This window comes from Manis pentadactyla, chromosome 13 (assembly GCF_030020395.1).
Source record: "Manis pentadactyla isolate mManPen7 chromosome 13, mManPen7.hap1, whole genome shotgun sequence".
Lineage (NCBI taxonomy): Eukaryota > Metazoa > Chordata > Mammalia > Pholidota > Manidae > Manis > Manis pentadactyla.
The window spans coordinates 35,470,333-35,494,150 of NC_080031.1; the positions used below are offsets into that span (position 1 = coordinate 35,470,333).

Here is a 23,818-nt window from a genome sequence, read left to right on the forward strand (position 1 = left end):
TCTTCCCCTCACCATCTTCCATCCATATTGTCTCAGGATGGAAAGCTATGGCCCTCCATTTTGGGGGCTTCCCATGGCTGGAGCCGTCTGTGTACCATGTATCTTTGGGTATAGGGGCTCTCCCTCCTGATAGGGACTCTGTTACTAATGGTTCAAAAGCAAGTTCTTCCTGCTTTTCACTAGTATATTTCACCGGCCCCAATAAGCGTTGGAGTTCTTCATTCAAAGGGCTACTAGAGAGGGCACTATGCTGTTGTAGGTAAGCACCCCACTTGGCCACTGTTGGCATTTGTGCCACACCACTCCTTGGCTTTGGGTTTAGTCTTGTACCCACCCAAAGATGGGATAGGTGGTTTTTACCTTTATCTGGGCCATTCCAGTGATGGGTTCTGTAGTCAGCAAGGCATGATACGCAGTAGCCAGTTGTTTTTCTGTCAAAGTGTATTGTACCTCTGTCCCTTTGCAGAGTTGTGACCAGAATGCAATAGGTTGGCGAGTTCATTCAAGCAGCTGCCAGAGACCCAGCCATAACCATCTTCAGTCACATGAACATCTAGCTCACAGGGCCTTGATGGGTCTATCACGGCCAAGGCCTGCACAGCCTTGACTGCACATTTCGCTGTAGTAAAGGCAGAAGCATGTGTCTCATCCCAGTCCCACCTGACGTCTTTGGTACCAACTGGTATAACGGCTTCAGAATTTGTGCCAAGTGCAGGATAAACACTCTCCAGTAGCCTAGAAGACCCAAAAACTCCTGTAACAGTGCTGCAGTTGTAGGGGTATGAAAGACCTGGACTTTATCTATAACTGCTTCTGGTATAACTTTGGTCTTACCCGACCAGTTGACCCCCAAAAATTTGACAAACAAACCAGGTCCCTGAATCTTGGTACTGTTCACAGCCCATCCTTTCTCCTGTAAATGTTGCAGCAGTCTAGGTGCTGCACCTTCTAGATCTGAAAGAGAATCAGACGTGAGCATAACATCATCAATATGATGGTACAGATGCACCGTTGGCAGTTTCTCCCATGTAGCCAGGTCCTGGGCTATAAGTCCATGACAGATGGTGGGGCTGTGGAGGTATCCCTGTGGGAGGATGGTGGAAGTCCATTGCCATCCTTCCCATGTGAAGGCAAACTGTTCCTGACTTTCCTGCTCAATGTCAATGGAAAAGAAGGCATTAGCGAGATCTACCACATAATGGTATGTTCATAGTTCATGGCTGAGGGTGTCCATCAAGCCTGCAATAGAGGGGACAGCAGCAGGCATAGGGGGTATGACTTTATTCAGTTCTCTGTAATCCACATTCATATGCCAGGAGCCATCTGGCTTTTTTACAGGCCACACTGGGGAATTGAAAGGACTATGGGTGGACTTTATAATATCCACTTTTTCCGTTCCTGGATGGTTTCTCCAATTTCTTTATGCCCTCCAGGTAGTTTGTATTGTTTGGTATTAGTTACCCACTGAGGCAAGGCAAAGCTATTGGCGGGTGCCTAGCATGTCCCCTCAGAACTGCCTTCACCACACGTACTCTGAGTCTGAACTCACCTGCAGTGGTCTGCAACCATAGACCCTGCAGGATATCAATCCCCAAAATATACTCAGGGATGGGAGTTATATACACAGTATACTCTTTTGAGGGTAGATGCCCTATTCCCAAAAAAAGATTTGGGCTTGTTTCACTCTGATAGCCTTCCCCTCGTATCCATCTATGATAGTGGGGGTCATGGGGAAATGCTCAGGATTACCATGAATTAGTGAACATTCAGCCCCAGTGTTCACCAGAGCCAGGATATGTTGTATGTTCACTGGGGACCAATGGATAGCTATTTCAACATGTGGCCTCCAGACCCTACCCTAGTCCCTCAGGGCAGGTACCCCAACCCTCTCCCAAGTCGAACCGTCCTCCGCAATCGTCTTCCTGTGCGGGATCCAATGAGGTTGGCTCACTGTCCAGTAGGAAGTCTTGAAAACAGGCCGGACTCGTGGCTCTGTCTCTGACCTCTGCCTCTTTGGTATTAATGGCTGGAACTGATGCTGTGGTTTCAGCTGTTGCCAGAGCTCCACTAAGATACTATTTGACTTACGTCTAATTTCCTTCCATCTGCTCCTGCCCGTATTAAATCAACCCACATCTGGGTCCTTGTAACGTTCATGGGGCCTTTAAATTCTTGTGAGTAGCAGACCTTATTTCTTTCAGTGTTCTAATTGCTTAAGCTACCCTAAGTCTGCTACTGTACCTGTCACCTCGCTTACAGGCTGCCATGAATGAGGGGCAAGTATGGCCTTTAGAGGCCCAAAGAGAGTTTTGGGAGCCGTTTGAAGTACAATATTTCTCATCCCAGTAGTGAAAATCTCTTCATCTGGGCCATAATTCTCTGAACTGTAGATAGCATTTCTCATGCCTAGCTCTCGTAGCACCTGTTGGAATTCAGCATAGTCTGCCATCAAGAGGATAATAGATCACCCTGATTGGGCCACACAGCATTGAAGTGCAGCCATAAGCCAATCGAGGAGGGAGTGACTCCCTGGGGTCTGATGTGCACTTTTCAACCACTGCCTCAAGGCAGGCTGAACCACCAGGGAAGCCAGCTTTCCAATCTCTGATCCAGACAGGACAATTCCATCCACCCCTAAGTCCCACAGACGCAGGAGCCAAGCTGATACGGAGTCCGAGGGCTTCTGCCTAAACCAGGAGCCCAAATCCACCAGCTCAGCCTGAGTATAGGGGCGGAGCATAGAGTGCTCCTCGACCTGGTTGGGGGGGCTGTGCCTCTCCTGGGGGAACCCTCGGCTGCTGGGTCTTTATTTTCCTTACAACCACTGGGCGTGCTTTCAATAGATGAGGGTCGGTGCCCCCAGCACCACCCCTTCATCTTCCCCAGCTCCTCCATTTCCAGGGCTGATGGCACCTTTCTCTCCCCTCCCCCGAGTGCCTCCTCTGCTAAAACCTTTACCTTTTCTACTGTGCCTCACAGCAGTGCTAGCTCTGTCTTCAGCAGCTCTCTTACCTTCACCTCAAGGCTTCTCAGCTGGCTTTCTTGTGCCACCTCTGCCTGTGCTTCCCTCAGGGGTTCGTCTTTTTCCTCTGTGGCCTTTTCCTTCATCAGAGCACCTGGCAGCACTGCTGTCACATTCTGTAAGGTATCTTTTACCTCTTCAATGGTACCTCGCTGCTGACATTCTTGTGCTGCCTCCTCTCGCATCAATGCCATTTCCTTCTTCAGTGAATCCACAGAAATTTGCAGGTTGTGTTCTTGTGCTGCCATTTCTTGGGTCTTTTTCAGGTACATGTCCTTCTCTTCTGTAGACTTTTGATACTGTGAGAAGCAGCCAACCCACAGTTCCCGCTGCCTCATAGGCACTCTGTCTGTCAAAAGACCCTCTTACTATACCAAGGGCCACCCTTACTGCCTCAGGTGTCACCTCCACTTGCCTCCAGTCCTGGGGTCGGGCCCAGTCCTCTAGGAGGCAAGCCACCTCAGACCACATACCCACTGGGGGATGATCCACTGTCTCCCCATTCACAGGGGCAGCCCGCTGAAGCACCCCTCCCGTAAGGGCTGCCTCTCCTTTTCCTTGGTCAACAATGAGCCCTGCCAACTGTCGCCAATTGTCTTTCCAGTGGGCTTCAGCCCTGGGCAAGTTCCCTATGGATTCAATGTGACCAAAGAAATGACAGTAGAATGTTCTTAGGGTGAAAGGGTTTATTACCTGGGTTGTTCTCCCAGCAGTAGGTGGAGCACTAGCATCTCTGCCTCCACCCGGGGCACTGGGCCGAGCTCTCTATATAGAGCAGTAATAGCTTATTGCCTACAGGTGTGGAAGCAGTAGCCTAGCAACAGGCCAGTCACATCATCAGGTGGTTGAAGTTCAGTGAGGATCCTGGCCATAGGAACCCCAGCTTCCCCACATATATATTGTCTACCCTTTCCATTAGTTCCTTTAACATATCATATTAATCATAGTTATTTTAAGTTCCTGGTTTGATGCTTCCAACATACCTGCAGTATCTGTTTCAGGTTCTGATGCTTGCTCTGCTTCTTTAAACTGGTTTTGCCCTTTATTATACCGTGTAAATGTTTGGGATGTATTGGTAAGAGGAATTCCAGTAAACAGAACTTTAGTGGTGTGGTATAAACTGGGGGAGTGGAGTCAGTGTTCTACAATTAGGTCTGTCATGAGCCAGTTGACCCATCATATGACATTCATAGTTAACTCTGTTTCCCCACCTTAGGTCGGACAGGATAGCTTTGGAGCTGGAGTTGGTATTTCCCTTCCCCAAAGGCTAGTTAGACTGATGCAACCCCATTAGGTCAGGCTGTAGTAAAATGGTTTCTTCTGAAGTCACACCTGTTTAGGAGGAACAGAATCTTGTTTCAAAATGGTTGTTTTCCCTTCCCCCTGCTGGAAGCACAAGGGTTTTTCTTCCTCCAGCATTCACTGTGAGAACCTGCTAGAGCTCTGGGAGCTCAACTCAGGGTCCGCTGTGCCAGGGAGCGAGAGCCGGGAGCGCAGCCGAGTGAGAGGGGGCAGGTACCATGGCCAGAGAGGGCGCACCTGGGAGTGCCCAGGGACGGAGAGCAGAGAGCTGTGAAAAATAACCTTTTTCCAGCTTCTCACCCTTGTTTTCCTTTGGTTTCACTGGATTCATAGCAAACTTGTCCCAGGAGGGGAACCCCCTTCTTCCTAGAGCCACAAAGCTCATAGTCTAGGGCAGACAGGCAGTTTACAGTGCAGGTGAACTGTGAAAACTGCCATGCAGAGCCGGCCTGGTATGCTGCGTTAGGCTGAGTAGTCTGGTCCTTTTTCTTAATTACCCCATATAAATAGGCAAATAAGTGATCTTTGAGCCTAGAGAGTGATCTAGTTGACATTTCAAAAATCTAACAGACATGCTGGCATTTGACAAATACAAAGATCCTATGATATCCTAAATGTGGAGGTTTACATTCTAATACTTGTAAATAAGTAAATAAATTCGGTCCTCTAGAGTTACAGGGTCTTTTCTCTAGGTTCTAAAACAAATGAATTTTGTATAAATAGTCAAATTTTTACAAAAATTAAGTTCAGAACTGGGTAAGGTAAAAATCTCATATAATGAAAATTATTCCAAAATAATTGTCTATAAAGTACAGCACACATAATTTTTAAGTATACACTAATGTGTAAACTTGTATACATTCCACACTAGTACAGTGTATGATTGATTATAAAGCAGTGGTTCTCAACCGGGGGTGATTTTACTTCCTCAGTCCTCATCGTCATAGAGGATGTATGGCAATGTCTGAGGACATTTCTCGTCATTACATGGTGAAAGCACAAAACACCGACACACAGTGCTGAAGGTCAAGGTAAGTGCTTCCCGACCAGGAAAGAAGCTTGTAGGTTAGGGTTTGGTTTTACAGCCATGCTGTAAGTGTGTGTTCATAGCTGGTCTTCTACTACTAGTGAATCTTTTTTTTTTTTATTGTGATACAGAAAACAAAATTTATAAACGTAACCATTTCTTAAGTGTCCAGTTTAGTACTGTTAAGTACTACTGGTATCCAGTTTTGTTCAAGGATGCCTAAGTTGACTAGGGCTCAGGCTTCTAGTAAGGCTTTTGCTCTCCTGATAAAAGGAGAACTTATTAACTGCCCTTTTTCTTTTTCTCTTAATGGAAAAAGAGTTCTGCTTGACATGAATGCCCAAATAGAAAAGAAAATCAATCAACCCGAGGATTTTTGCATCTGAGTGTATCTTTATTTGTTATTGTTAGAATACCACAGTTTCTTAGAATACCAGAAATTTCTATATTTACCATAACTGCTGTATTCAGTCTGATGTTCTATTTCTGTTTAGTCTTCCTAAATTAACTAGGTTCTGTGCCAAGAAAATACAAGTCATTCCAGACAGAATAAACTTGACTATAACTGATGGAACCAGGATATGACTACAGGTCAGAAAAGAAAGTACTATGTATTTACACCCCATAAGTGGAATCTGGTGTTAGTCTAGAAAAGTTTGGTACTTCGTAAGTTTCTCCATATGAAGTATATTCAGATGTTTCCATTTCCTCTGATAGATCTTCATGGTTATGTATTTCTTTCTGTGCTTGCTCAAACCTGGAACCTAGAGGAATGACAAAAATTTAGAAATATACAAGATGTAATAAGGCAGAGACTCATTCAACATGCTTCTATATGCCAGGTAAAGTCTATTCCACATAACGTTTTACCACTTTTAGAGTATATATCTTTGTCATATTTAACTGAAACCATAAGTGTCCCAATTTCAGAACAGATCTTACTTTTTCACTACCATATTTTGTTTTCCATCACTATATAAAGGTTCTGCAAAGACCTGGGTTTAAGGTTTGGTTTACAATTAACTGGCTGTGTAGTTTGGTGCAAGTTACTTAACCTAAGTCTCAGTGTCCTCAACTGTAAAGGGAATGATAATAGTACATACCTCATGAAATCACGGTGAGAATTAAGGGTGATCGTGCATGTAAAGAATTTAGCAATTACTTAGTATAACTAAATACTTAGCTCCATAATTAACTACTAGCTAACAGGTCTTTATTCACAAAAGAAGAGAAGAGTTTTATCTCTTTAGTGCTACGGTTTCAAAATCTCTTGTTTTGATTGCCTCGTGCATTTGAAGAAGTGGCCCACATTCTCTTCTTAACCAATTGCCAACATCTTCAGTGCATCACCTTCCAGTGACTGCAGTTACTCTATTTGATTTCTACTTGCCTTAATGCTCCTTCCAATATCCATGCTATATCTTCCTTCTTTTTACAGTAATCTCTTTTAACTCAGTAATTTATATTCTCTGCTTCCAATTTTCTTATTAAGGTATCATTGATATAAAATCTTATGAACGTTTCACATAAGCAACATTGTGGTTACTATATTCACCCGTATTATCAAGTCCCCCCCATTATACTCCATTGGAGTCACTGTCCATCAGCATAGTAAGATACTGTGGAGTCACTACTTGTCTTCTCTGTGCTATACTGCATTCCCGTGATCGCTGTACATTAGGTGTGCTAATCATAATGCCCCTTAATACCCTTCATCCTCTCCCCACCTGCAAGCCCCACTCCTTTCCCTTTGGTAATCATTAGTTCCTTCTTGGATTCTGTGAGTCTGCTGCTATTTTGTTCCTTCAGTTTTGCAATGTTGTTATACTCCACAAATGAGGGAAATAATTTGGTGCTTGTCTTTCTCTGCCTGGCTTATTTCACTGAGCATAATACCCTCTATCTCCATCCATGTTGTTGCAAATGGTAGGATTTGTTTTCTTCTTATGGCTGAATAATATTCTATTGTGTATCTGTACCACCTCTTCTTTATCCTTTCATCTACTGATGGACACTTAGGTTGCTTCTATGTCTTGGCTACTGTAAATAGTGCTGCAATAAACATAGAGGTGCATGTCTTTTTGAATCTGGTTTCTTGTTTTTTTCAGATGAAATACTAGAAGGGGAATTACTGTGTCAAGTGATATTTCTATTTTTAGTTTTTTGAGGAACCTCCATACTGCTTTCCACAATGGTTGAACTAATTTACGTTCCCACCAGCAGTGTAGGAGGGTTCCCCTTTCTCCATCCTACCAGCATCTGTTGTTGCTTGTCTTTTGGATGTTGGCCATCCTTACTGGTGTGAGGTGATATCTAATTGTGGTTTTAATTTGCATTTCCCTGATAATTAGTGATGTGGGCATCTTTTCATCTGTCCATTGGCCACCTGAATTTCTTCTTTGGAGAAGTGTCTGTTCAGCTCCTCTGCCCATTTTTTAATCCGGTTATTTGCTTTTTGGGTGTTGAGGCACATGAATTCTTTATATACTTTGGATGTTAACCCCTTACTAGATATGTTATTTATGAATATATTCTCCCATACTGTAGGATGCCTTTTTGTTCTACTGATGGTCTACTTGGCTGTACAGAAGCTTTTTAGCTTGATATAGTCCCATTTGTTCATTTTCACTTTTGTTTCCCTTGCCCAGGGAGATGTGTTCAGGAAAAAGTTGCTCATGTTTATATTCAAGAGATTTTTCCCTATGTTTTCTTCTAAGAGTTCCATGGTTTTGTGACTTACATTCAGGTCTTTGATCCATTTTGAGTTTATTTTTGTGTGTGGAGTTAGACAATAATCAGTTCCATTATCTTACATGTAGCTGTGCAGTTTTGCCAACACCAGGTGTTGAAGTGGCTGTCATTTCCCCATTGTATGTCCATGGCTCCTTTATCATATATTAATTGGCCATATATGTGTGGGTTTATATTTGTGCTCCATTCTGTTACATTGATCTATAGGTCTGTTCTTGTGCCAGTACCAAATTGTCTTGATTACTGTGGGTTTGTAGTAGAGCTTGAAGTCAGGGAGCGTAATCCTCCCAGCTTTATTCTTTTTTCTCAGATTTCCTTGGCTATTTGGGGTCTTTTGTGGTTCCAAATGAATTTTAGAACTATTTGTACTTTTCGTTGCAGAATGCTGTTGATATTTTTATAGGGATTGCACTGAATCTGTAGATTGCTTTAGTCAGGATGTCCATGTTGACAATATTAATTCTTCATATCCATGAGTACGGGATGTGTTTCCATTTCTTGGTGTCTTCTGTAATTTCCCTCATGAGTGTCTTATAGTTTTCAAGGTATAGGTCTTTCACCTTCTTGGTCAGGTTTTATTCCTAGGTATTTTATTCTTTTTGATGCAATTGTAAATGGAATTTTTTCCCTAATTTCTCTTTCTGCTAGTTCATTGTTAGTATACAGGAATGCAACAGATTTCTGCATATTAATTTTGTATCCTGCAACTTGGCTGAATTCATTTATTGTAGTAGCTTTGGAGTGGATTCTTTAGGGTTTTTTATGTACAATATCATGTCATCTGCAAAGAGTGACAGTTGAAGTACTTCCTTACCAATCTGGATACCTCTTACATCTTTCTGTTGTCTGATTGCTGTGGCTAGGACCTCTGGCACTATGTTGAATAAAAGTGGGGAGACTGAGCATTCTTGTCTTGTTCCCGATCCTAGAAGAAAAGCTTTCATCTTTCTGCTGTTAAGTATGAAGTTGGTTGTGGGTTTCTCATATATGGCCTTTATTATGTTGAGGTCCTTGACCTTTATACCCTTTTTGTTGAAGGTTTTTATCGTGAATGGATGTTGAATTTTGTCAAATGCTTTTTCAGCATCTCTTGAGATGATCATACGGTTTTTGTCCTTTTTGTTGATATGGTGAATGATGTAAATGGATTTTTGAATATTATGCCATCCTTACATTCCTAGAATAAATCCTACTTGATCATGGTGGAGGATCTTTTTGATGTACTTTTGAATTCGGTTTGCTAATATTTTGTTGAGTACTTTTACATCTATATTCATCAGGAATATTCATCTGTAATTTTCTTTTTTCAAGGTATCTTTGCCTGGTTTGGCTATTAGAGTGATGCTGGCCTCAAAGAATGTGTTTGGAAGTATTCCCCCTTCTGCATTTTGAAATGCTTTAAGGAGGATGGGTATTAGGTCTTCTCTAAATGTTCGATAAAAATCAGGGATGAAATTATCTGGTCCAGGAGTTTTTGTTCTTGGGTAGTTTTTTGATTACCAGTTCGATTTCATTGCTGGTAATTGGTTTGTTCAGATTTTCTGTTTCTTCCTTGGTCAGTCTTGGAAGATTGTATTTTTCTAGAAAGTTGTCCATTTCTTCTAGGTTATACAATGTGTTAGCATATAATTTTTTATAGTATTCTCTAATATTTGTATTTCTGTGGTGTCTGTAGTTATTTTTCCCTTCTCCTTTCTCATTTATGATTCTATTTATGTGTGTACACTTTCTTTTTTTCTTGATAAATCTGGCTAGGTGTTTATCTATTTTATTCTCTCAAAGTACCAGCTCCTGGTTTCATAGTTTCTTTCTCTGGTTTTATTCTTCTCAATTTTATTTATTTATGCTCTCATCTTTATTATGTCCCTCCTTCTACTGACCTTGGGTCTCATTTTTTCTTTTTCTAGTTTAATTACTTTTGAGTCTAGACAGTTCATTTGGGATTGTTCTTTCTTGAGGTAAGCCTGTATTGCAATATAATTTCCTCTTAGAACTGCCTTCGCTGCGTCCACAGATTTTAGGGTTTTGATTTGTTGTTTTCATTTGTCTCCATATATTGCTTGATCTCTGTTTTTATTTGGTCATTGATCCATTAATTATTTAGGAGCATGCAATTAAGCCCCCATTTGTTTGTGGGCTTTTTGTTTTCTTTGCATAGTTTATTTCTAATTCCGTACCTTTTTGGTCTAAGAAGCTGGTTGGTACAATTTTAGTCCTTCTGAATCTGAGGCTCTTTTTGTGGCCTAATATGTGATCTATTCTGTAAAATGTTCCATGTGCACTTGAGAAGAATGTATATCCTGCTGTTTTTGGGATGAGTGTTAGGTCCATCTGTTCTAATGTGTTGTTCCTTGCCTCTGTCTCATTACTTTCTGTCTGGTTGATCTGTCCTTTGGAGTGTGTGGTGTGTTGAAGTATCCTAAAATGAGTGCATTACATTCTATTTTCCCCTTTACTTCTGTTAGTATTTATTTCACATATTTAGGTGGTCCTATGTTGGGTGCATAGATATTTATAATGTTTGTATCCTCTTGTTGGAAAGTCCCCTTTATTTTTATGTAATGTCATTCTTTGTCTCTTGTTTCTTTGTTTTGATATCTATTTTGACTTATGTAAGTACTGCAACTCCTGCTTTTTTCTCCCTATTATATGCATGAAATATCTTTTCCCATCCCTTCATTTTTAGTCTATGTATGTCTGTGGATTTGAAGTGAGTCTTTTGTATGCAGCATAGAGATGGTTCTTGTTTTTTTAATCCAAATAGTAACTTTGTGTCTTTTGATTGGTGCATTTTGTCCATTTACATTTATGGTGATAATCTATATATATGTACTTATTGCCATGGCAGGCTTTAGGTTCGTGGTTATGAAAGGTTCAAGGGCAGCTTCTTTACTAACAGTCTAACTTAACTCACTTACTATGCTAACTCAAACACAATATAAAAGTTCTTTTTTTTCCCCCATTTCTTCCTCCTGCACTCTTTATATATTAGGTGTCATATTCTGTACTCTTTATGTATCCCTTGACTGACTTCATGGGTAGTTGATTTAATTTTGGATTTACTTAGTAATTAATTGGTCTACTTCCTTTACTGTGGTTTTATTTTCTCTGGTGACAGCTATTTAGCCTTAGGAGCACTTCCATCTATAGCAGTCCCTTTTAAATACACTGTGGAGACAGTTTGTGGGAGGTAAATTCCCTCAACTTTTGCTTATATGGAAATTGTTTATAATTCCTGTTTCAATTTTATATGATAATCTTACTAGGTAGAGTATTCCTGTTTGGTGGCCCTTCTGTTTCATTGTACTAAATATATCATGGCACTCCGTTTTGGCTTGTAAGGTTTCTGCTGAGAAGTCTAATGATAGCCTGATGGGTTTTCCTGTGTCTGTGATATTTTTTCACTCTCTGGCTGCTCTTAATACTCTATCCTTGTCCTTGATCTTTGCCATTTTAATTATTATATGTCTTGGTGTTGTCCTCCGTGGGTCCCTTGTGTTGGGAGATCCCTGCACTTACATGGCCTGAGAAACTATTTCCTTCTCCAGATTGCAGAATTTTTCTGCAATTATTTCCTCAAAGACACTTTCTATCCATTTTTCTCTTCTTCTTCTGGTACCCCTATAATGTGAATATTGTTCAATTTGGATTGGTTGCACAGTTCTCTTATTATTCTTTCATTCCTAGAGATCCTTTTTTCTCTCTGTGCCTCAGCTTCTTTGTATCCCTGTTCTCTAGTTTCCCTTTCATTTACCATCTCTTCTACCTCATCTAATCAGCTTTTAAATCCCTCCATTGTACGTTTCTCTTCATATCCTGTACTTTTCAAAGTTTCTGTATTTCTTGAAGTCCTTTCTTGAAGTCCTTGAATATTTTTCTGTAGCTGCATGAGCATATTTATAATTTTTAATTTGAAATCTTTATCAAGAAGATAAGAGCTGATGGCTTCACTTAGCCCTCTTTCTGGTGTTTGAGAGATTGTGGTATGTACAAGATTCTTTTTCCATTTTATATTTTTACTGATTACTATGGAATAGTAACTTTGTCTAGGTAGCTTACTCTGTTGCCCAGCAGCTGTACTCTCTGGATCTGTCCATCACCTGGAGCAATGGTGGGGTGTTGCAGGCTAGTGCAGACACCTGCCAGGAAGAAAGAGTTCTTTCCTGCTTCCTGACTTCAGTGCCTGCCTCCACTGCCAGTGCCAGTTGGCTGAGCACACAGAGAGGAGCCTCTGTGCTATGTCCTTGTAGGTGCTGTAGGCAGGGCCACCCTCTGGTCTGGCATAATGTTGGGTGCCCACTGGAAGGACCGGCAGGCTATGTATTACAGTGGGCGGCCTCGGTTGCTTTGCCGGCCAGGGGATGAAGTGTCTGAAGCTCCTCATAGTTCCAGCCTACTGCGCTGAGTGCACCCAGACGATTTTGTCCACCTGTCCTTTCTCCTGAGTAGCAAGCTCTGTGTAATCTTTGCCCCTTCAGCAGCCCTCTTACTATTAGGACATCTTTCAAACTGTCAGCCTTTCTTCTGAACCAGAGCAGCCAGTTGTGGGTGCCTGTTCTCCACAAGTGGCTGGAATCTCAGTCTCTCTGAATATTCTATGTGTCTTTGCTTTCCAACTCCTCTAATCTCCATAGCACCACATAATGTCGGTTTGTGCTCCCGGAACACATCTCCAGGGCTGGGTGTTGAGCAGTCCAGGGCTTCTACTCTCCCCCTGCTCCATTGGTCTTCTTCCCACATGTGAGCTGGGGTCAGGGAAGGGCTTGTGTCTCACTTGATCATGACTTTGCTATTTTACCCTTTTCTGTGAGGTTTTCCCCAAGGTATAAGCAGTCTGTAGCAGTCTTCGGGTTACTCTCAGAATTAGTTGTTTTGCTGTATTTTTGTGTATATGTGGTTTTGGAAGGAGGTTTCTGCCTGTTCTCCTGCCAGCATCTTCTTTCCTGATCTCTCCTTCCATTTTTTTTATAAGTCATAAGTTTTTAATAGATATGTTTTTAAATTCATTTTATTATCATTAATCTACAATTACATGAAGAACATTATGGTTACTAGACTCCCCCATTCACGAAGTCCCCCCCACAAACCCCATTACAGTCACTGTCCATCAGCGTAGTAAGATGCTGTAGACTCACTACATGTCTTCTCTGTGTTGTGCATCCCTCCCTATGCCCCCCCACATTATACATGCTAATCGTAAGGCCCCCTTTCTTTTTCCCTGCCCTTATCCCTCCCTTATCACCCCTTCTGCCCAGTCCCCTTGCCTTTGGTAACTGTAAGTCCATTCTTGGGTTCTGTGATTCTGCTGCTGTTTTGTTCCTTCAGTTTTTCTTTGTTCTTATACTCCACAGATGAGTGAAATCATTCAATACTTGTCTTTCTCTGCCTGGCTTATTTCACTGAGCATAATACCCTCTAGCTGCATCCATGTTGTTGCAAATGGTAGGATTTGTTTTCTTCTTATGGCTGAATAATACTCCATTGTGCGTATGTACCATATATTCTTTATCCATTCATCTACTGATGGACACTTAGATTGCTTCCACTTCTTGGCTATTGTAAATAGTGCTGCAATAAACATAGGGGTGCATCTGTCTTTTTCAAACTGGGCTGCTGCATTCTTAGGGTAAATTCCTAGAAGTGGAATTCCTGGGTCAAATGGTATTTCTATTTTGAGCTTTTTTAGGAACCTCCATACTGCTTTCCACAATGGATGAACTAATTTGCATTCCCACCAGCAGTGTAGGAAGGTTCCCCTTTCTCCGCAACCTCGCCAACATTTGTTGTTTGTCTTTTGGATGGTGGCCATCCTTACTAGTGTGAGGTGATATCTCATTGTGGTTATAATTTGCATTTCTCTGATGGCAAGCGATGTGGAGCATCTTTTCATGTGTCTTTTGGCCATCTGAATTTCTTCTTTGGAGAAGTGTCTGTTCAGATCCTGTGCCCATTTTTTAATTGGATTATTTGCTTTCTGTTTGTTGAGGTGCGTGAGCTCTTTATATATTTTGGATATTAACCCTTTATCGGATCTGTCACTTATGAATATATTCTCCCATACTGTAGGGTACCTTTATGTTCTATTGATGGTGTCCTTTGCTGTACAGAAGCTTTTCAGCTTCATATAGTGCCACTTGTTCATTTTTGCTTTTGTTTTCCTTGCCCGGGGAGATACGTTCATGAAGAAATCACTGTTTATGTCCAAGAGATTTTTGTCTATATTTTTTTCTAAGACTTTTATGGTTTCATAACTTCCATTCAGGTATTTTATCCATTTCAAATTTACTTTTCTGTATGGGGTTAGACAGTGATCCAGTTTCATTTTCTTATGTGTAGCTGTCCAGTTTTGCCAGCACAATCTGTTGAAGAGACTGTCATTTCCCCATTGTATGTCCATGTCTCCTTTATCATATATTAATTGACTATATATGTTTGGGTTAATATCTGGGGTCTCTGTTCTGTTCCACTGGTCTGTGGCTCTGTTCTTGTGCCAGTACCAGACTGTCTTGATTACTGTGGCTTTGTAGTAGAGCTTGAAGTTAGGGAGCAAGACCCCCCCGCACTTTATTCTTCCTTCTGAGGATTACTTTGGCTATTCGGAATCTTTGGTGTTTCCATATGAATTTTTGAACTATTTGTTCTAGTTCGTTGAAGAATGCTGTTGGTAATTTGATAGGGATCGCATCAAATCTGTATGTTGCTTTGGGCAGGATGGCCATTTTGACTACATTAATTCTTCCTAGCCAGGAGCATGGGATGAGTTTCCATTTGTTAGTGTCCTCTTTAATTTCTCTTAAGAGTGTCTTATAGTTTTGAGGGTATAGGTCTTTCACTTCCTTGGTAAGGTATTTTATTCTTTTTGATGCAATTGTGAATGGAATTGTTTTCCTGATTTCTCTTTCTATTAGTTTATTGTTAGTGTATAGGAAAGCCACAGATTTCTGTGTGTTAATTTTGTATCCTGCAACTTTGCTGTGTTCCCATATTAGTTCTAGTAGTTTTGGAGTGGAGTCTTTATGGCTTTTTTATGTACAATATCATGTCGTCTGCAAATAGTGACAGTTTAACTTCTTCTTTACCAATCTGGATTCCTTGTATTTCTTTGTGTTGTCTAATTGCTGTGGCTAGGACCTCCAGTACTATGTTGAATAACAGTGGGGAGAGTGGGCATCCCTGCCTTGTTCCCGATCTCAGAGGAAAAGCTTTCAGCTTCTCGCTTTTCAGTATGATGTTGGCTGTGGGTTTATCATATATGGCCTTTATTATTGTTGAGGTACTTGCCCCCTATACCCATTTTGTTGAGAGTTTATATCATGAATGGATGTTGAATTTTGTCAAATGCTTTTTCAGCATCTATGGAGATGATCATGTGGTTTTTGTCCTTTTTGTTTATGTGGTGGATGATGTTAATGGGTTTTCGGATGTTGTACCGTCTTTGCATCCCTGGGAAGAATCCCACTTGGTCATGGTGTATGATCCTTTTGATGTATTTTTGAATTCGGTTTGCTAATTTTTTTTTGAGTATTTCTGCATCTATGTTCATCAGGGATATTGGTCTGTAATTTTCTTTTTTGTTGGCATCTTTGCCTGGTTTTGGTATTAGGGTGATGTTGGCTTCATAGAATGAGTTTGGGAGTATTCCCTCCTCTTCTTTTTTTTGGAAAACTTTAAGGAGAATGGGTATTGTATCTTCTCTGTATGTCTGATAAAATTCCGAGGTAAATCCATCTGGCCCGGGAGTTTTGTGCTTGGGTAGTTTTTTGATTACCGATTCAATTGCATTGCTGGTAATTGGTCTGTTTATGTTTTCCATTTCTTCCTTGGTCAGTCTTGGAAGGTTGTATTTTTCTAGGAAGTTGTCCATTTCTTCTAGGTTTTCCAGCTTCTTAGCATACAGGTTTTCGTAGTAGTCTCTAATAATTCTTTGTATTTCTGTTTGGTCTGTTGTGATGTTTCCTTTCTCGTTTCTGATTCTGTTGATGTATGTTGATTCTCTTTTTCTCTTAATAAGTCTGGCTGAAGGCTTATCTATTTTGTTTATTCTCTTAAAGAACCAGCTCTTGGTTTCATTGATTTTTTTCTATTGTTTTATTCTTCTCCATTTTATTTATTTCTTCTCTGCTCTTTATTATGTCGCTCCTTCTGCTGACTTTAGGCCTCATTTGTTCTTCTTTTTCCAATTTTGATAATTGTGACGTTAGACTATTCATTTGGATTTGTTCTTCCTTCTTTAAATATGTCTGCATTGCTATATAGTTTCCTCTTAAGACTGCTTTCACTGCATCCCACAGAAGTTGGGGCTTTGTGTTGTTGTTGTCATTTATTTCCATATATTGCTGGATTTCCATTTTAATTTGATCTTTGATCCATTGACTTTTTAGGAGCGTGTTGTTAAGCCTCCATGTGTTTGTGGGCCTTTTTGCTTTCTTTGTACAATTTATTTCTAGTTTTATACCTTTGTGCTCTAAAAAGTTAGTTGGTAGAATTTTAATGTTTTGGAATTTATTGAGGCTTTTTTTGTGAGCTAGTATGTGGTCTATTCTGGAGAATGTTCCATGTACACTTGAGAAGAATGTGTATCCTGTTGCTTTTGGATGTAGAGTTCTATAGATGTCTATTAGGTACATGTGTTCTAGTGTGTTGTTCAGTGCCTCTGTGTCCTTACTGATTTTCTGTCTGGTGGATCTGTCCTTTGGAGTGAATGGTGTGTTGAATTCTCCTAAAATGAATGCATTGCATTCTATCTCCTTCTTTAGTTCTGTTAGTATTTGTTTCACATACACTGGTGCTCCTGTGTTGGGTGCATATATATTTATAATGGTTATATCCTCTTGTTGGACTGGGCCCTTTATCATTATGTAGTGTCCTTCTTTATCTCTTGTTACTTTCTTTGTTTTGAAGTCTATTTTGTCTGATACTAGTACTGCAACACCTGATTTTTTCTCCCTATTGTTTGCATGAAATATGTTTTTCCATCCCTTGACTTTTAGTCTGTGCATGTCTTTGGGTTTGAGGTGAGTCTCTTGTAAGCAGCGTATAGATGGGTCTTGTTTTTTTATCCATTCTGTGACTCTATGTCTTTTGATTGGTGCATTCAGTCCATTTACATTTAGGATGATTATCAATAGGAATGTACTTATTGCCATTTCAGGCTTTAGATTCGTGGTTACCAAAGGTTCCAGGTTACTTTCCTTACTATCTAAGAGTCTAACTTAACTCTCCTAGTATGCTGTTACAAACACAATCTAAAGGTTCTTTTCTATTTCTCCTCCTTTTTCTTCCTCCTTCTTTCTTTATATATTAGGTATAAAATTCTGTACTTTTTGTCTATCCCTTGATTGACTTTGGGGATAGTTAATTTAATTTTGCATTTGCTTCATAATTAGCTGTTCTACTTTCTTTACTTTGGCTTTATTACCTCTGGTGACAGCTATCAAACCCTAGGAACACTTCCATCTATAGCAGTCCGTCCAAAATAGACTGTAGAGATGGTTTGTGGGAGGTAAATTCTCTCAGCTTTTGCTTATCTGGAAATTGTTTAATCCCTCCTTTAAATTTAAATGATAATCTTGCCAGATAAAGTAATCTTGGTTCCAGGCCCTTCTGCTTCATGGCATTAAATACATCATGTCACTCCCTTCTGGCCTGTAAGGTTTCTGCTGAGAAGTCTGATATTAGCCTGATGGGCTTTCCTTTGTATGTGATCTTATTTCTGCCTCTGGCTGCTTTAACAGTCTGTCCTTATCCTTGATCTTTCCCATTTTAATTACTATGTGTCTTGGTGTTGTCTTCCTTGGGTCCCTTGTGTTGGGAGATCTGTGGATCTCCATGGCCTGAGAGACTGTCTCCTTCCCCAGACTGGGGATGTTTTCAGCAACTACCTCCTCAAAGACACTTTCTATCCCTCTCTCTGTCTCTTCTTCTTCTGGTATCCCTATAATGCGAATATTGTTCCATTTGGATTGGTCACACAGTTCTCTCAATATTCTTTCATTCTTAGAGATCCTTTTTTCTCTCTGTGCCTCAGCTTCTTTGTATTCCTTTTCTCTAGTTTCTATTTTGTTTATTGTGTCCTCCACTGTATCCAACCTGCTTTTAATACCCTCCATCATGCTCTTCAATGATTGGATCTCCAACCTGAATTCATTCCTGAGTTCTTGGATGTCTTTCCATACCTCCATTAGAATGTTGATGATTTTTAGTTTGAACTCCCTTTCATGAAGAGTCACAAGGTCCATATCATTTAAATCTTTCTCGGGAGTTGTATTAATAATTTTACTAAGGATGAGGTTCCTTTGGCATTTCATGTTTGTATATGGCGCCCTGTAGTGTCCAGAATCACTGTTCTGGAGCTGCTCAGTCCCTGAAGCAATGTCGGGGGTCGCAGGGGAGCAGTACTGGTGCCTGTGGAGAGGAAAGAGCTGTTCCCTGCCTCCCAGATGCTGTGCCTGTCTCCACTGCCTGAGCCAGTGGGCCGGGCACACAGGTATAAGTTTTTGTCCCAGAGCAGCTGGATATGGATCCCTGCTTTCCACAAGCAGCCAGAATCCCAGTCACCCCAGGAACTCTGCCTGTATTAGCTTTCCAGCCTGATAGTCATGCAAGTTTCATGAAAGCACCAATGAATGTAGGTTTATGCTTCCAGAGCAGATCTCCGGAGCTAGGTATTCAGCAGTCCCAAGCCTTCCACTCACTCCCTGGTCCGTTTCTCTTCCTCCTGGTGAGCTGGGGTGGGGGAAGTGTTCGGGTCCCATGGAGCCACAGCTCTGGTACGTTACCCCGTTCGGTGAGGTCTGCTCTTTTCTCCAGGTGTGTGCAGTCTGACGCCATCCTCTTTCCTGTTGCTCTCTCAGGATTAGTTGCGCCAACTATATTTTCTAATTGTATCCAGTTAGGAGGAAGCCTCTGTCTCTCCTCTCACACTGACATCTTTAATCCTCAATCTCCTTCCATTTTTATACTTGTCATTTCTTAATATGTTTTTATCTGCCATTGAAAACCTACTGTGTGCTACACATTGGATATTCATAGTCAAACAAAACATACAATTCTCTGTCCTCATACAAAGATGGCCACCTAAATGTGTTCTCTAGAAGGCCATCAGCTCTATGAAACTCCCAAAGTGGAAACCACAGTGTTCAAAGTACAGGCAAGAGGTCAGTCTTGCAGGCGTGTGAGTGAGTGGGACATGATAAGGGTGTAAAGCTAGGCCAGAGCCAGAGTAAGAAGGCCATGATAAAGTTGAGATTTTATTCCAAATGCAACTGAAGATGATGAGAGGCAGCCGTGGTAGTCATCATTAAGAGCATGGGTTCTAGAGCTAATGTACCTTAATTGAAATCCTGACCCTCACAGGAATTGACTATGTAACTTTGAGCAAGTAGCTTGACGTTCTTTTTTTTTTTTTCTCCTCTGTTGAAATGCAGATAATAGACCTGTCTTATTGGGTTGTTCAGAAGATCAAATTAGTTAATTTTACAAAGCACTTTAAGACAACATTTCCAAATGATAACTGCTAAAGAATATTTGGTTAAATAAGTGTTATGTTTTAATTGCACTGCCTTAAATTTGTAAAAGATCACTATATTATGTGAGGACTAGATTGGAGGAGTATCAGTTTGGAGGCTGATACAGAAGCTTGCACTGGGTGATGGCAACTTTGTGGTGGTGGCCATGAGTTGGAAATAAGTGAGTAGGTTAAGGCTAAGGATAACTAACATTTATAGAGTACAGATTATATGCCAGGCACAAATCTAAGCTCTTTACATGTATTATCTCTTACTACCTCACAACCTATGAGCTAGGTGCTATCGGTATTCTCCTTTTACAGGTGAGGAAACCAAGCTAGTAATTTGCTCAAGATGATACAGCTCCAGTAAACAATAGAGCCAAAAACAAAAACCAGACAGTCTGAATCAGTATTCCACAAAGGTAATGTCTCTATATACTGCGTCTCTCAGATGGTCACAGTACAGAGCGAATACCCTCAGATTGTACAATAACCATAATTAGGATTGGCTATGTTAGAGTTACTAATCTTTCTGGGTATGACAATATGCTTCTTCAATATACTACCACTTTCAGCGTCTCAGTATTGTGGAACACCTGTAGAACAACAGTGGCATAGAACCTAAAAGATATTTCTAAGATTTTGAGGCATTTATTTTGCCAGGTGAAGTTTGCTCACTGAAAATCATCACTGAAACAATGAGATTTGCAACTGCTTTTTAAAGAGGGTTCATTTTTTTAAAAACCTTTTTATCTAACCCTAAAAAAAATAGAACATTTCATTCTACTCCCAAATAACAGTCTTACCTAAGTAACATGGAAAATTCATCTATATTTATATACATTTCAGGGTGCTGAAATGTTAGTTGCTTAGAAATCTATACATGTGTGAAATGTATGATTTTTGTTCACAAGGATTTCCCATAAAGGATTGCTAAAAATCACCTACTTTTGAAGTTAGCTGAAGAGTTGCTTGTAGCAATTTCTTTCCAGTGGGAAATATACCTAAGCAAATTATAAGATCATTCATTAAGTTAAATGGATTTATTAGAAGTAATAAATTCATTAATTTGTACATGCTTAGGCTACTTCTACAAGTCCTCTTTCTAAAATTCACTGTGTTGTACCCTGAATGTAATACAATATTTTATATCAACTACAATTTTAAAAAATAAAGGATAAGTACAGAAAAAATATTACATAAAAATGAAATAAAATTCCACTTTCTCTATGAAATTTTAGATTAATTTTGACAGATTCACTAATCCAAGTGTTCACTTTTCACGACTTTCCCACCCCTAAGTAGCACTCACACACTAAGGCAGCCCCCAAGGACAAGGGGTTGGAGTAGTTGTAGAAATGGTGCCCACCATCTACCACACAAGGGCCCATTGGTGTTCCTCCAGCTCACCTCTCCTCATTTTATCCTGTACAATTCCTGTAAGATCAGATCTTCAGTTGAATGCTTACTAAGATGTTAGTTAACTTACAAATTAAAAGTATGGAAGTAAAATAAACTGAGAGAAAAGAAGTCAGGGGAAACAACATGAACAAACTTCCCTTGGTCCTGAACTGCCAGATGCACCATCTCCCACACACCCCTGGAGGTTTAGTGTGATTTGTGATCTCAGGGCAATGGTGTGTCTTTGCTGTGTCTAGTAAACGTAGGAGGTTACATCTAAGTGGAGTACGTGCAGCCACCTCAGTTCCCTAAACAGAGACTAAAATAGGGAGATGAGGGCAGCCAAGAAGAGGCAGACAAAGGAAGGACAAGGTATGGTGAGCTACTCTGAGGGAAAACCCCAAGGGACACGTTTCCTGTGACTTACTCCATTTCATATTAAGCTCTGAATCCCCTTTCCCAAGCCTCCTTTCTTCCAGCTGTATCCAGAACTTGTATTCTTTGGGTAAATTCGAAGGAGTGGAATTCCTGGGTCAAATGGTATTTCTATTTTTAGTTTATTGAGGAACCTCCATATTGCTCTCCACAATGGTTGAACTAGCTTACATTCCCTCCAGCAGTGTAGGAGGGTTCCCCTTTCTCCGCATCCTCACCAACATTTGTTGTTCCTAGTCTTTAACACGTTGGCCATCCTAACTGGTGTGAGGTGATATCACATCGTGGTTTTAATTTGCATTTCTCTGGTAATTAGCGATGTGCAGCATCTTTTCATGTGCCTGTTGGCCCTCTGAATTTCTTCTTTGGAGAATTGTCTGTTCATATCCAGTTTAATCCAGTTATTTGCTTTTTGGGTGTTGAGGTGTGTGGGTTCTTTATATATTTTGGATGTTAACCACTTGTCGGGTAAGTCGTTTACAAACATATTCATTCTCCCATACTGTAGGGTGCCTTTTTGTTCTGATGATGGTGTCCTTTGCTGTACAGAATCTTTTTAGCTTGATGTAGTCCCATTTGTTCATTTTTGCTTTTGTTTCCCTTTCCCAAGGAGATGCGTTGAGGAAAAAGTTGCTCATGTTTATTTTCAAGAGATCTTTGCCTGTGTTTTCTTCTAAGAGTTTTATGGTTTCATAACTTCCATTTAGGTCTTTAATAGATTCCGAGTTTACTTTTGTGTATGGGGTTAGACAGTAATCCAGCTTCATCCTCTTACATGTAGCTGTCCAGTTTTGCCAGCACCAGTTGTTGAAAAGGCTTCCATTTCCCCATTGTATATCCATGGCTCCTTTATCATACATTAATTGACCATATATACTTGGGTCTATATCTGGGCTCTCACTTCTGTTCCATTGGTCTGTGATTCTGTTCATGTACCAGTACTAAATTGTTCTGACTGTAGCTTTGTAGTAGAACTTGAAGTCAGGGAGTGTAATCCCCCATTTTATTCCTCCTTCTCAGGATTGCTTTGGCTATTTAGGGTCTTTTGTGGTTCCATATGACTTTTAGAACTATTTGCTCTAGTTCGTTGAAGAATGCTGTTGGCATTTTGATAGGGATTGCATTCAATCCGTAGATTGCTTTAGGCAGGATGGCCATTTTGACAATATTAATGCTTCCTATCCATTAGCACAGATGTGTTTCGATTTATTGGTGTCTTCTTTAACTTCTCCCAGGAGTGTCTTGTAGTTTTCAGGGTATACAGCTTTCACTTCCTTTGTTAGATTTATTCCTAGGTATTTTATTCTTTTTGATGCAATTGTGAATGAAACTGTTTTCTTGATTTCTCTTTCTGCTAATTCATTGTTACTCTACAGGAATGCAACAGATTTATGTGTATTCATTTTGTATCCTCCAAACTTTGCTGAATTCAGATATTAGATCTAGTAGTTTGAAGTGGATTCTTTAGGGGTTTTTTTATGTACAATATCATGTCATCTGCAAACAATGCAAACAATGACAGTTTAACTTCTTCCTTACCAATCTGGATGCCTGTTAATTCTTTGTGTTTTCTGATTTCCATGGCTAGGACCTCCAGTACTATGTTGAATCAAAGTGGGAAGAGTGGGTTTCCCTGTCCTGTTCCAGATCTTAAAGAAAAAGCTTTCAGATTCTCGCTGTTAAGTTTGATGTTGGCCTTGGGTTTGTCAAATATGGCCTTTATTATGCTGAGGTACTTGGCCTCTATACACATTTTGTTGAGAGTTTTTATCATGAATGGATGTTGAATTTTGTCAAATGCTTTTTCAGCATCAATGGAGATGATCATGTGGTTTTTCTCCTTTTTGTTTATGTGGTGGATGACGTTGATGGATTTTTGAATATTGTACCATTCTTGCATTCCAGGAATAAATCCTACTTGATCATGATGGATGATCTTTTTGATGTATTTTTGAATTCTGTTTGCTACTATTTTGTTGAGTATTTTTGCATCTATTTTCATCAGGGATATCGGTCTGTAATTTTCTTTTCTTGTGGTGTCTGCCTGATTTTGGTATTAAGAGTTATGCTGCCTTCATAGAATGAGTTTAGAAGTATTCCCTCATCTTCTCCTTTTTGGGAAACTTTAAGGAGGGTGGGTATTATGTCATCATTAAATGTTTGATAAAATTAAGCAGTGAAGCCATCTGGTACTGGGAATTTTTTCTTCGGTAGTTTTTCTTATTACCAATTCAATTTTGTTGCTGGTAATTGGTCTGTTCACATATTCTGTTTCTTCCTGGGTCATCCTTGGAAGGTTGTATTTTTCTGAAAGTTGTCCATTTCTTATAGATTATCCAGTTGTTGTCAAATAATTTTTCATAGGATTTGC

At 40.2% G+C, this 23,818-nt stretch overlaps 1 protein-coding gene across 1 annotated transcript in view; it reads right to left on the reverse strand.

The window, feature by feature from the left end:
• Window positions 1-5,795: 5,795 nt before the first annotated feature.
• C13H11orf65 (chromosome 13 C11orf65 homolog) overlaps window positions 5,796-23,818 on the reverse strand; it is a 110,523-nt gene continuing 92,500 nt past the window's right edge. Inside the window, exons 8-9 of the mRNA XM_057490694.1 lie at window positions 20,560-20,615; window positions 5,796-6,115 (exon numbers count right to left, since the gene is read on the reverse strand). Coding sequence (XP_057346677.1) covers window positions 5,967-6,115; window positions 20,560-20,615 — 205 coding nt within the window. The 3' untranslated portion in view covers window positions 5,796-5,966. The remainder of the gene's footprint in view (window positions 6,116-20,559; window positions 20,616-23,818) is intronic.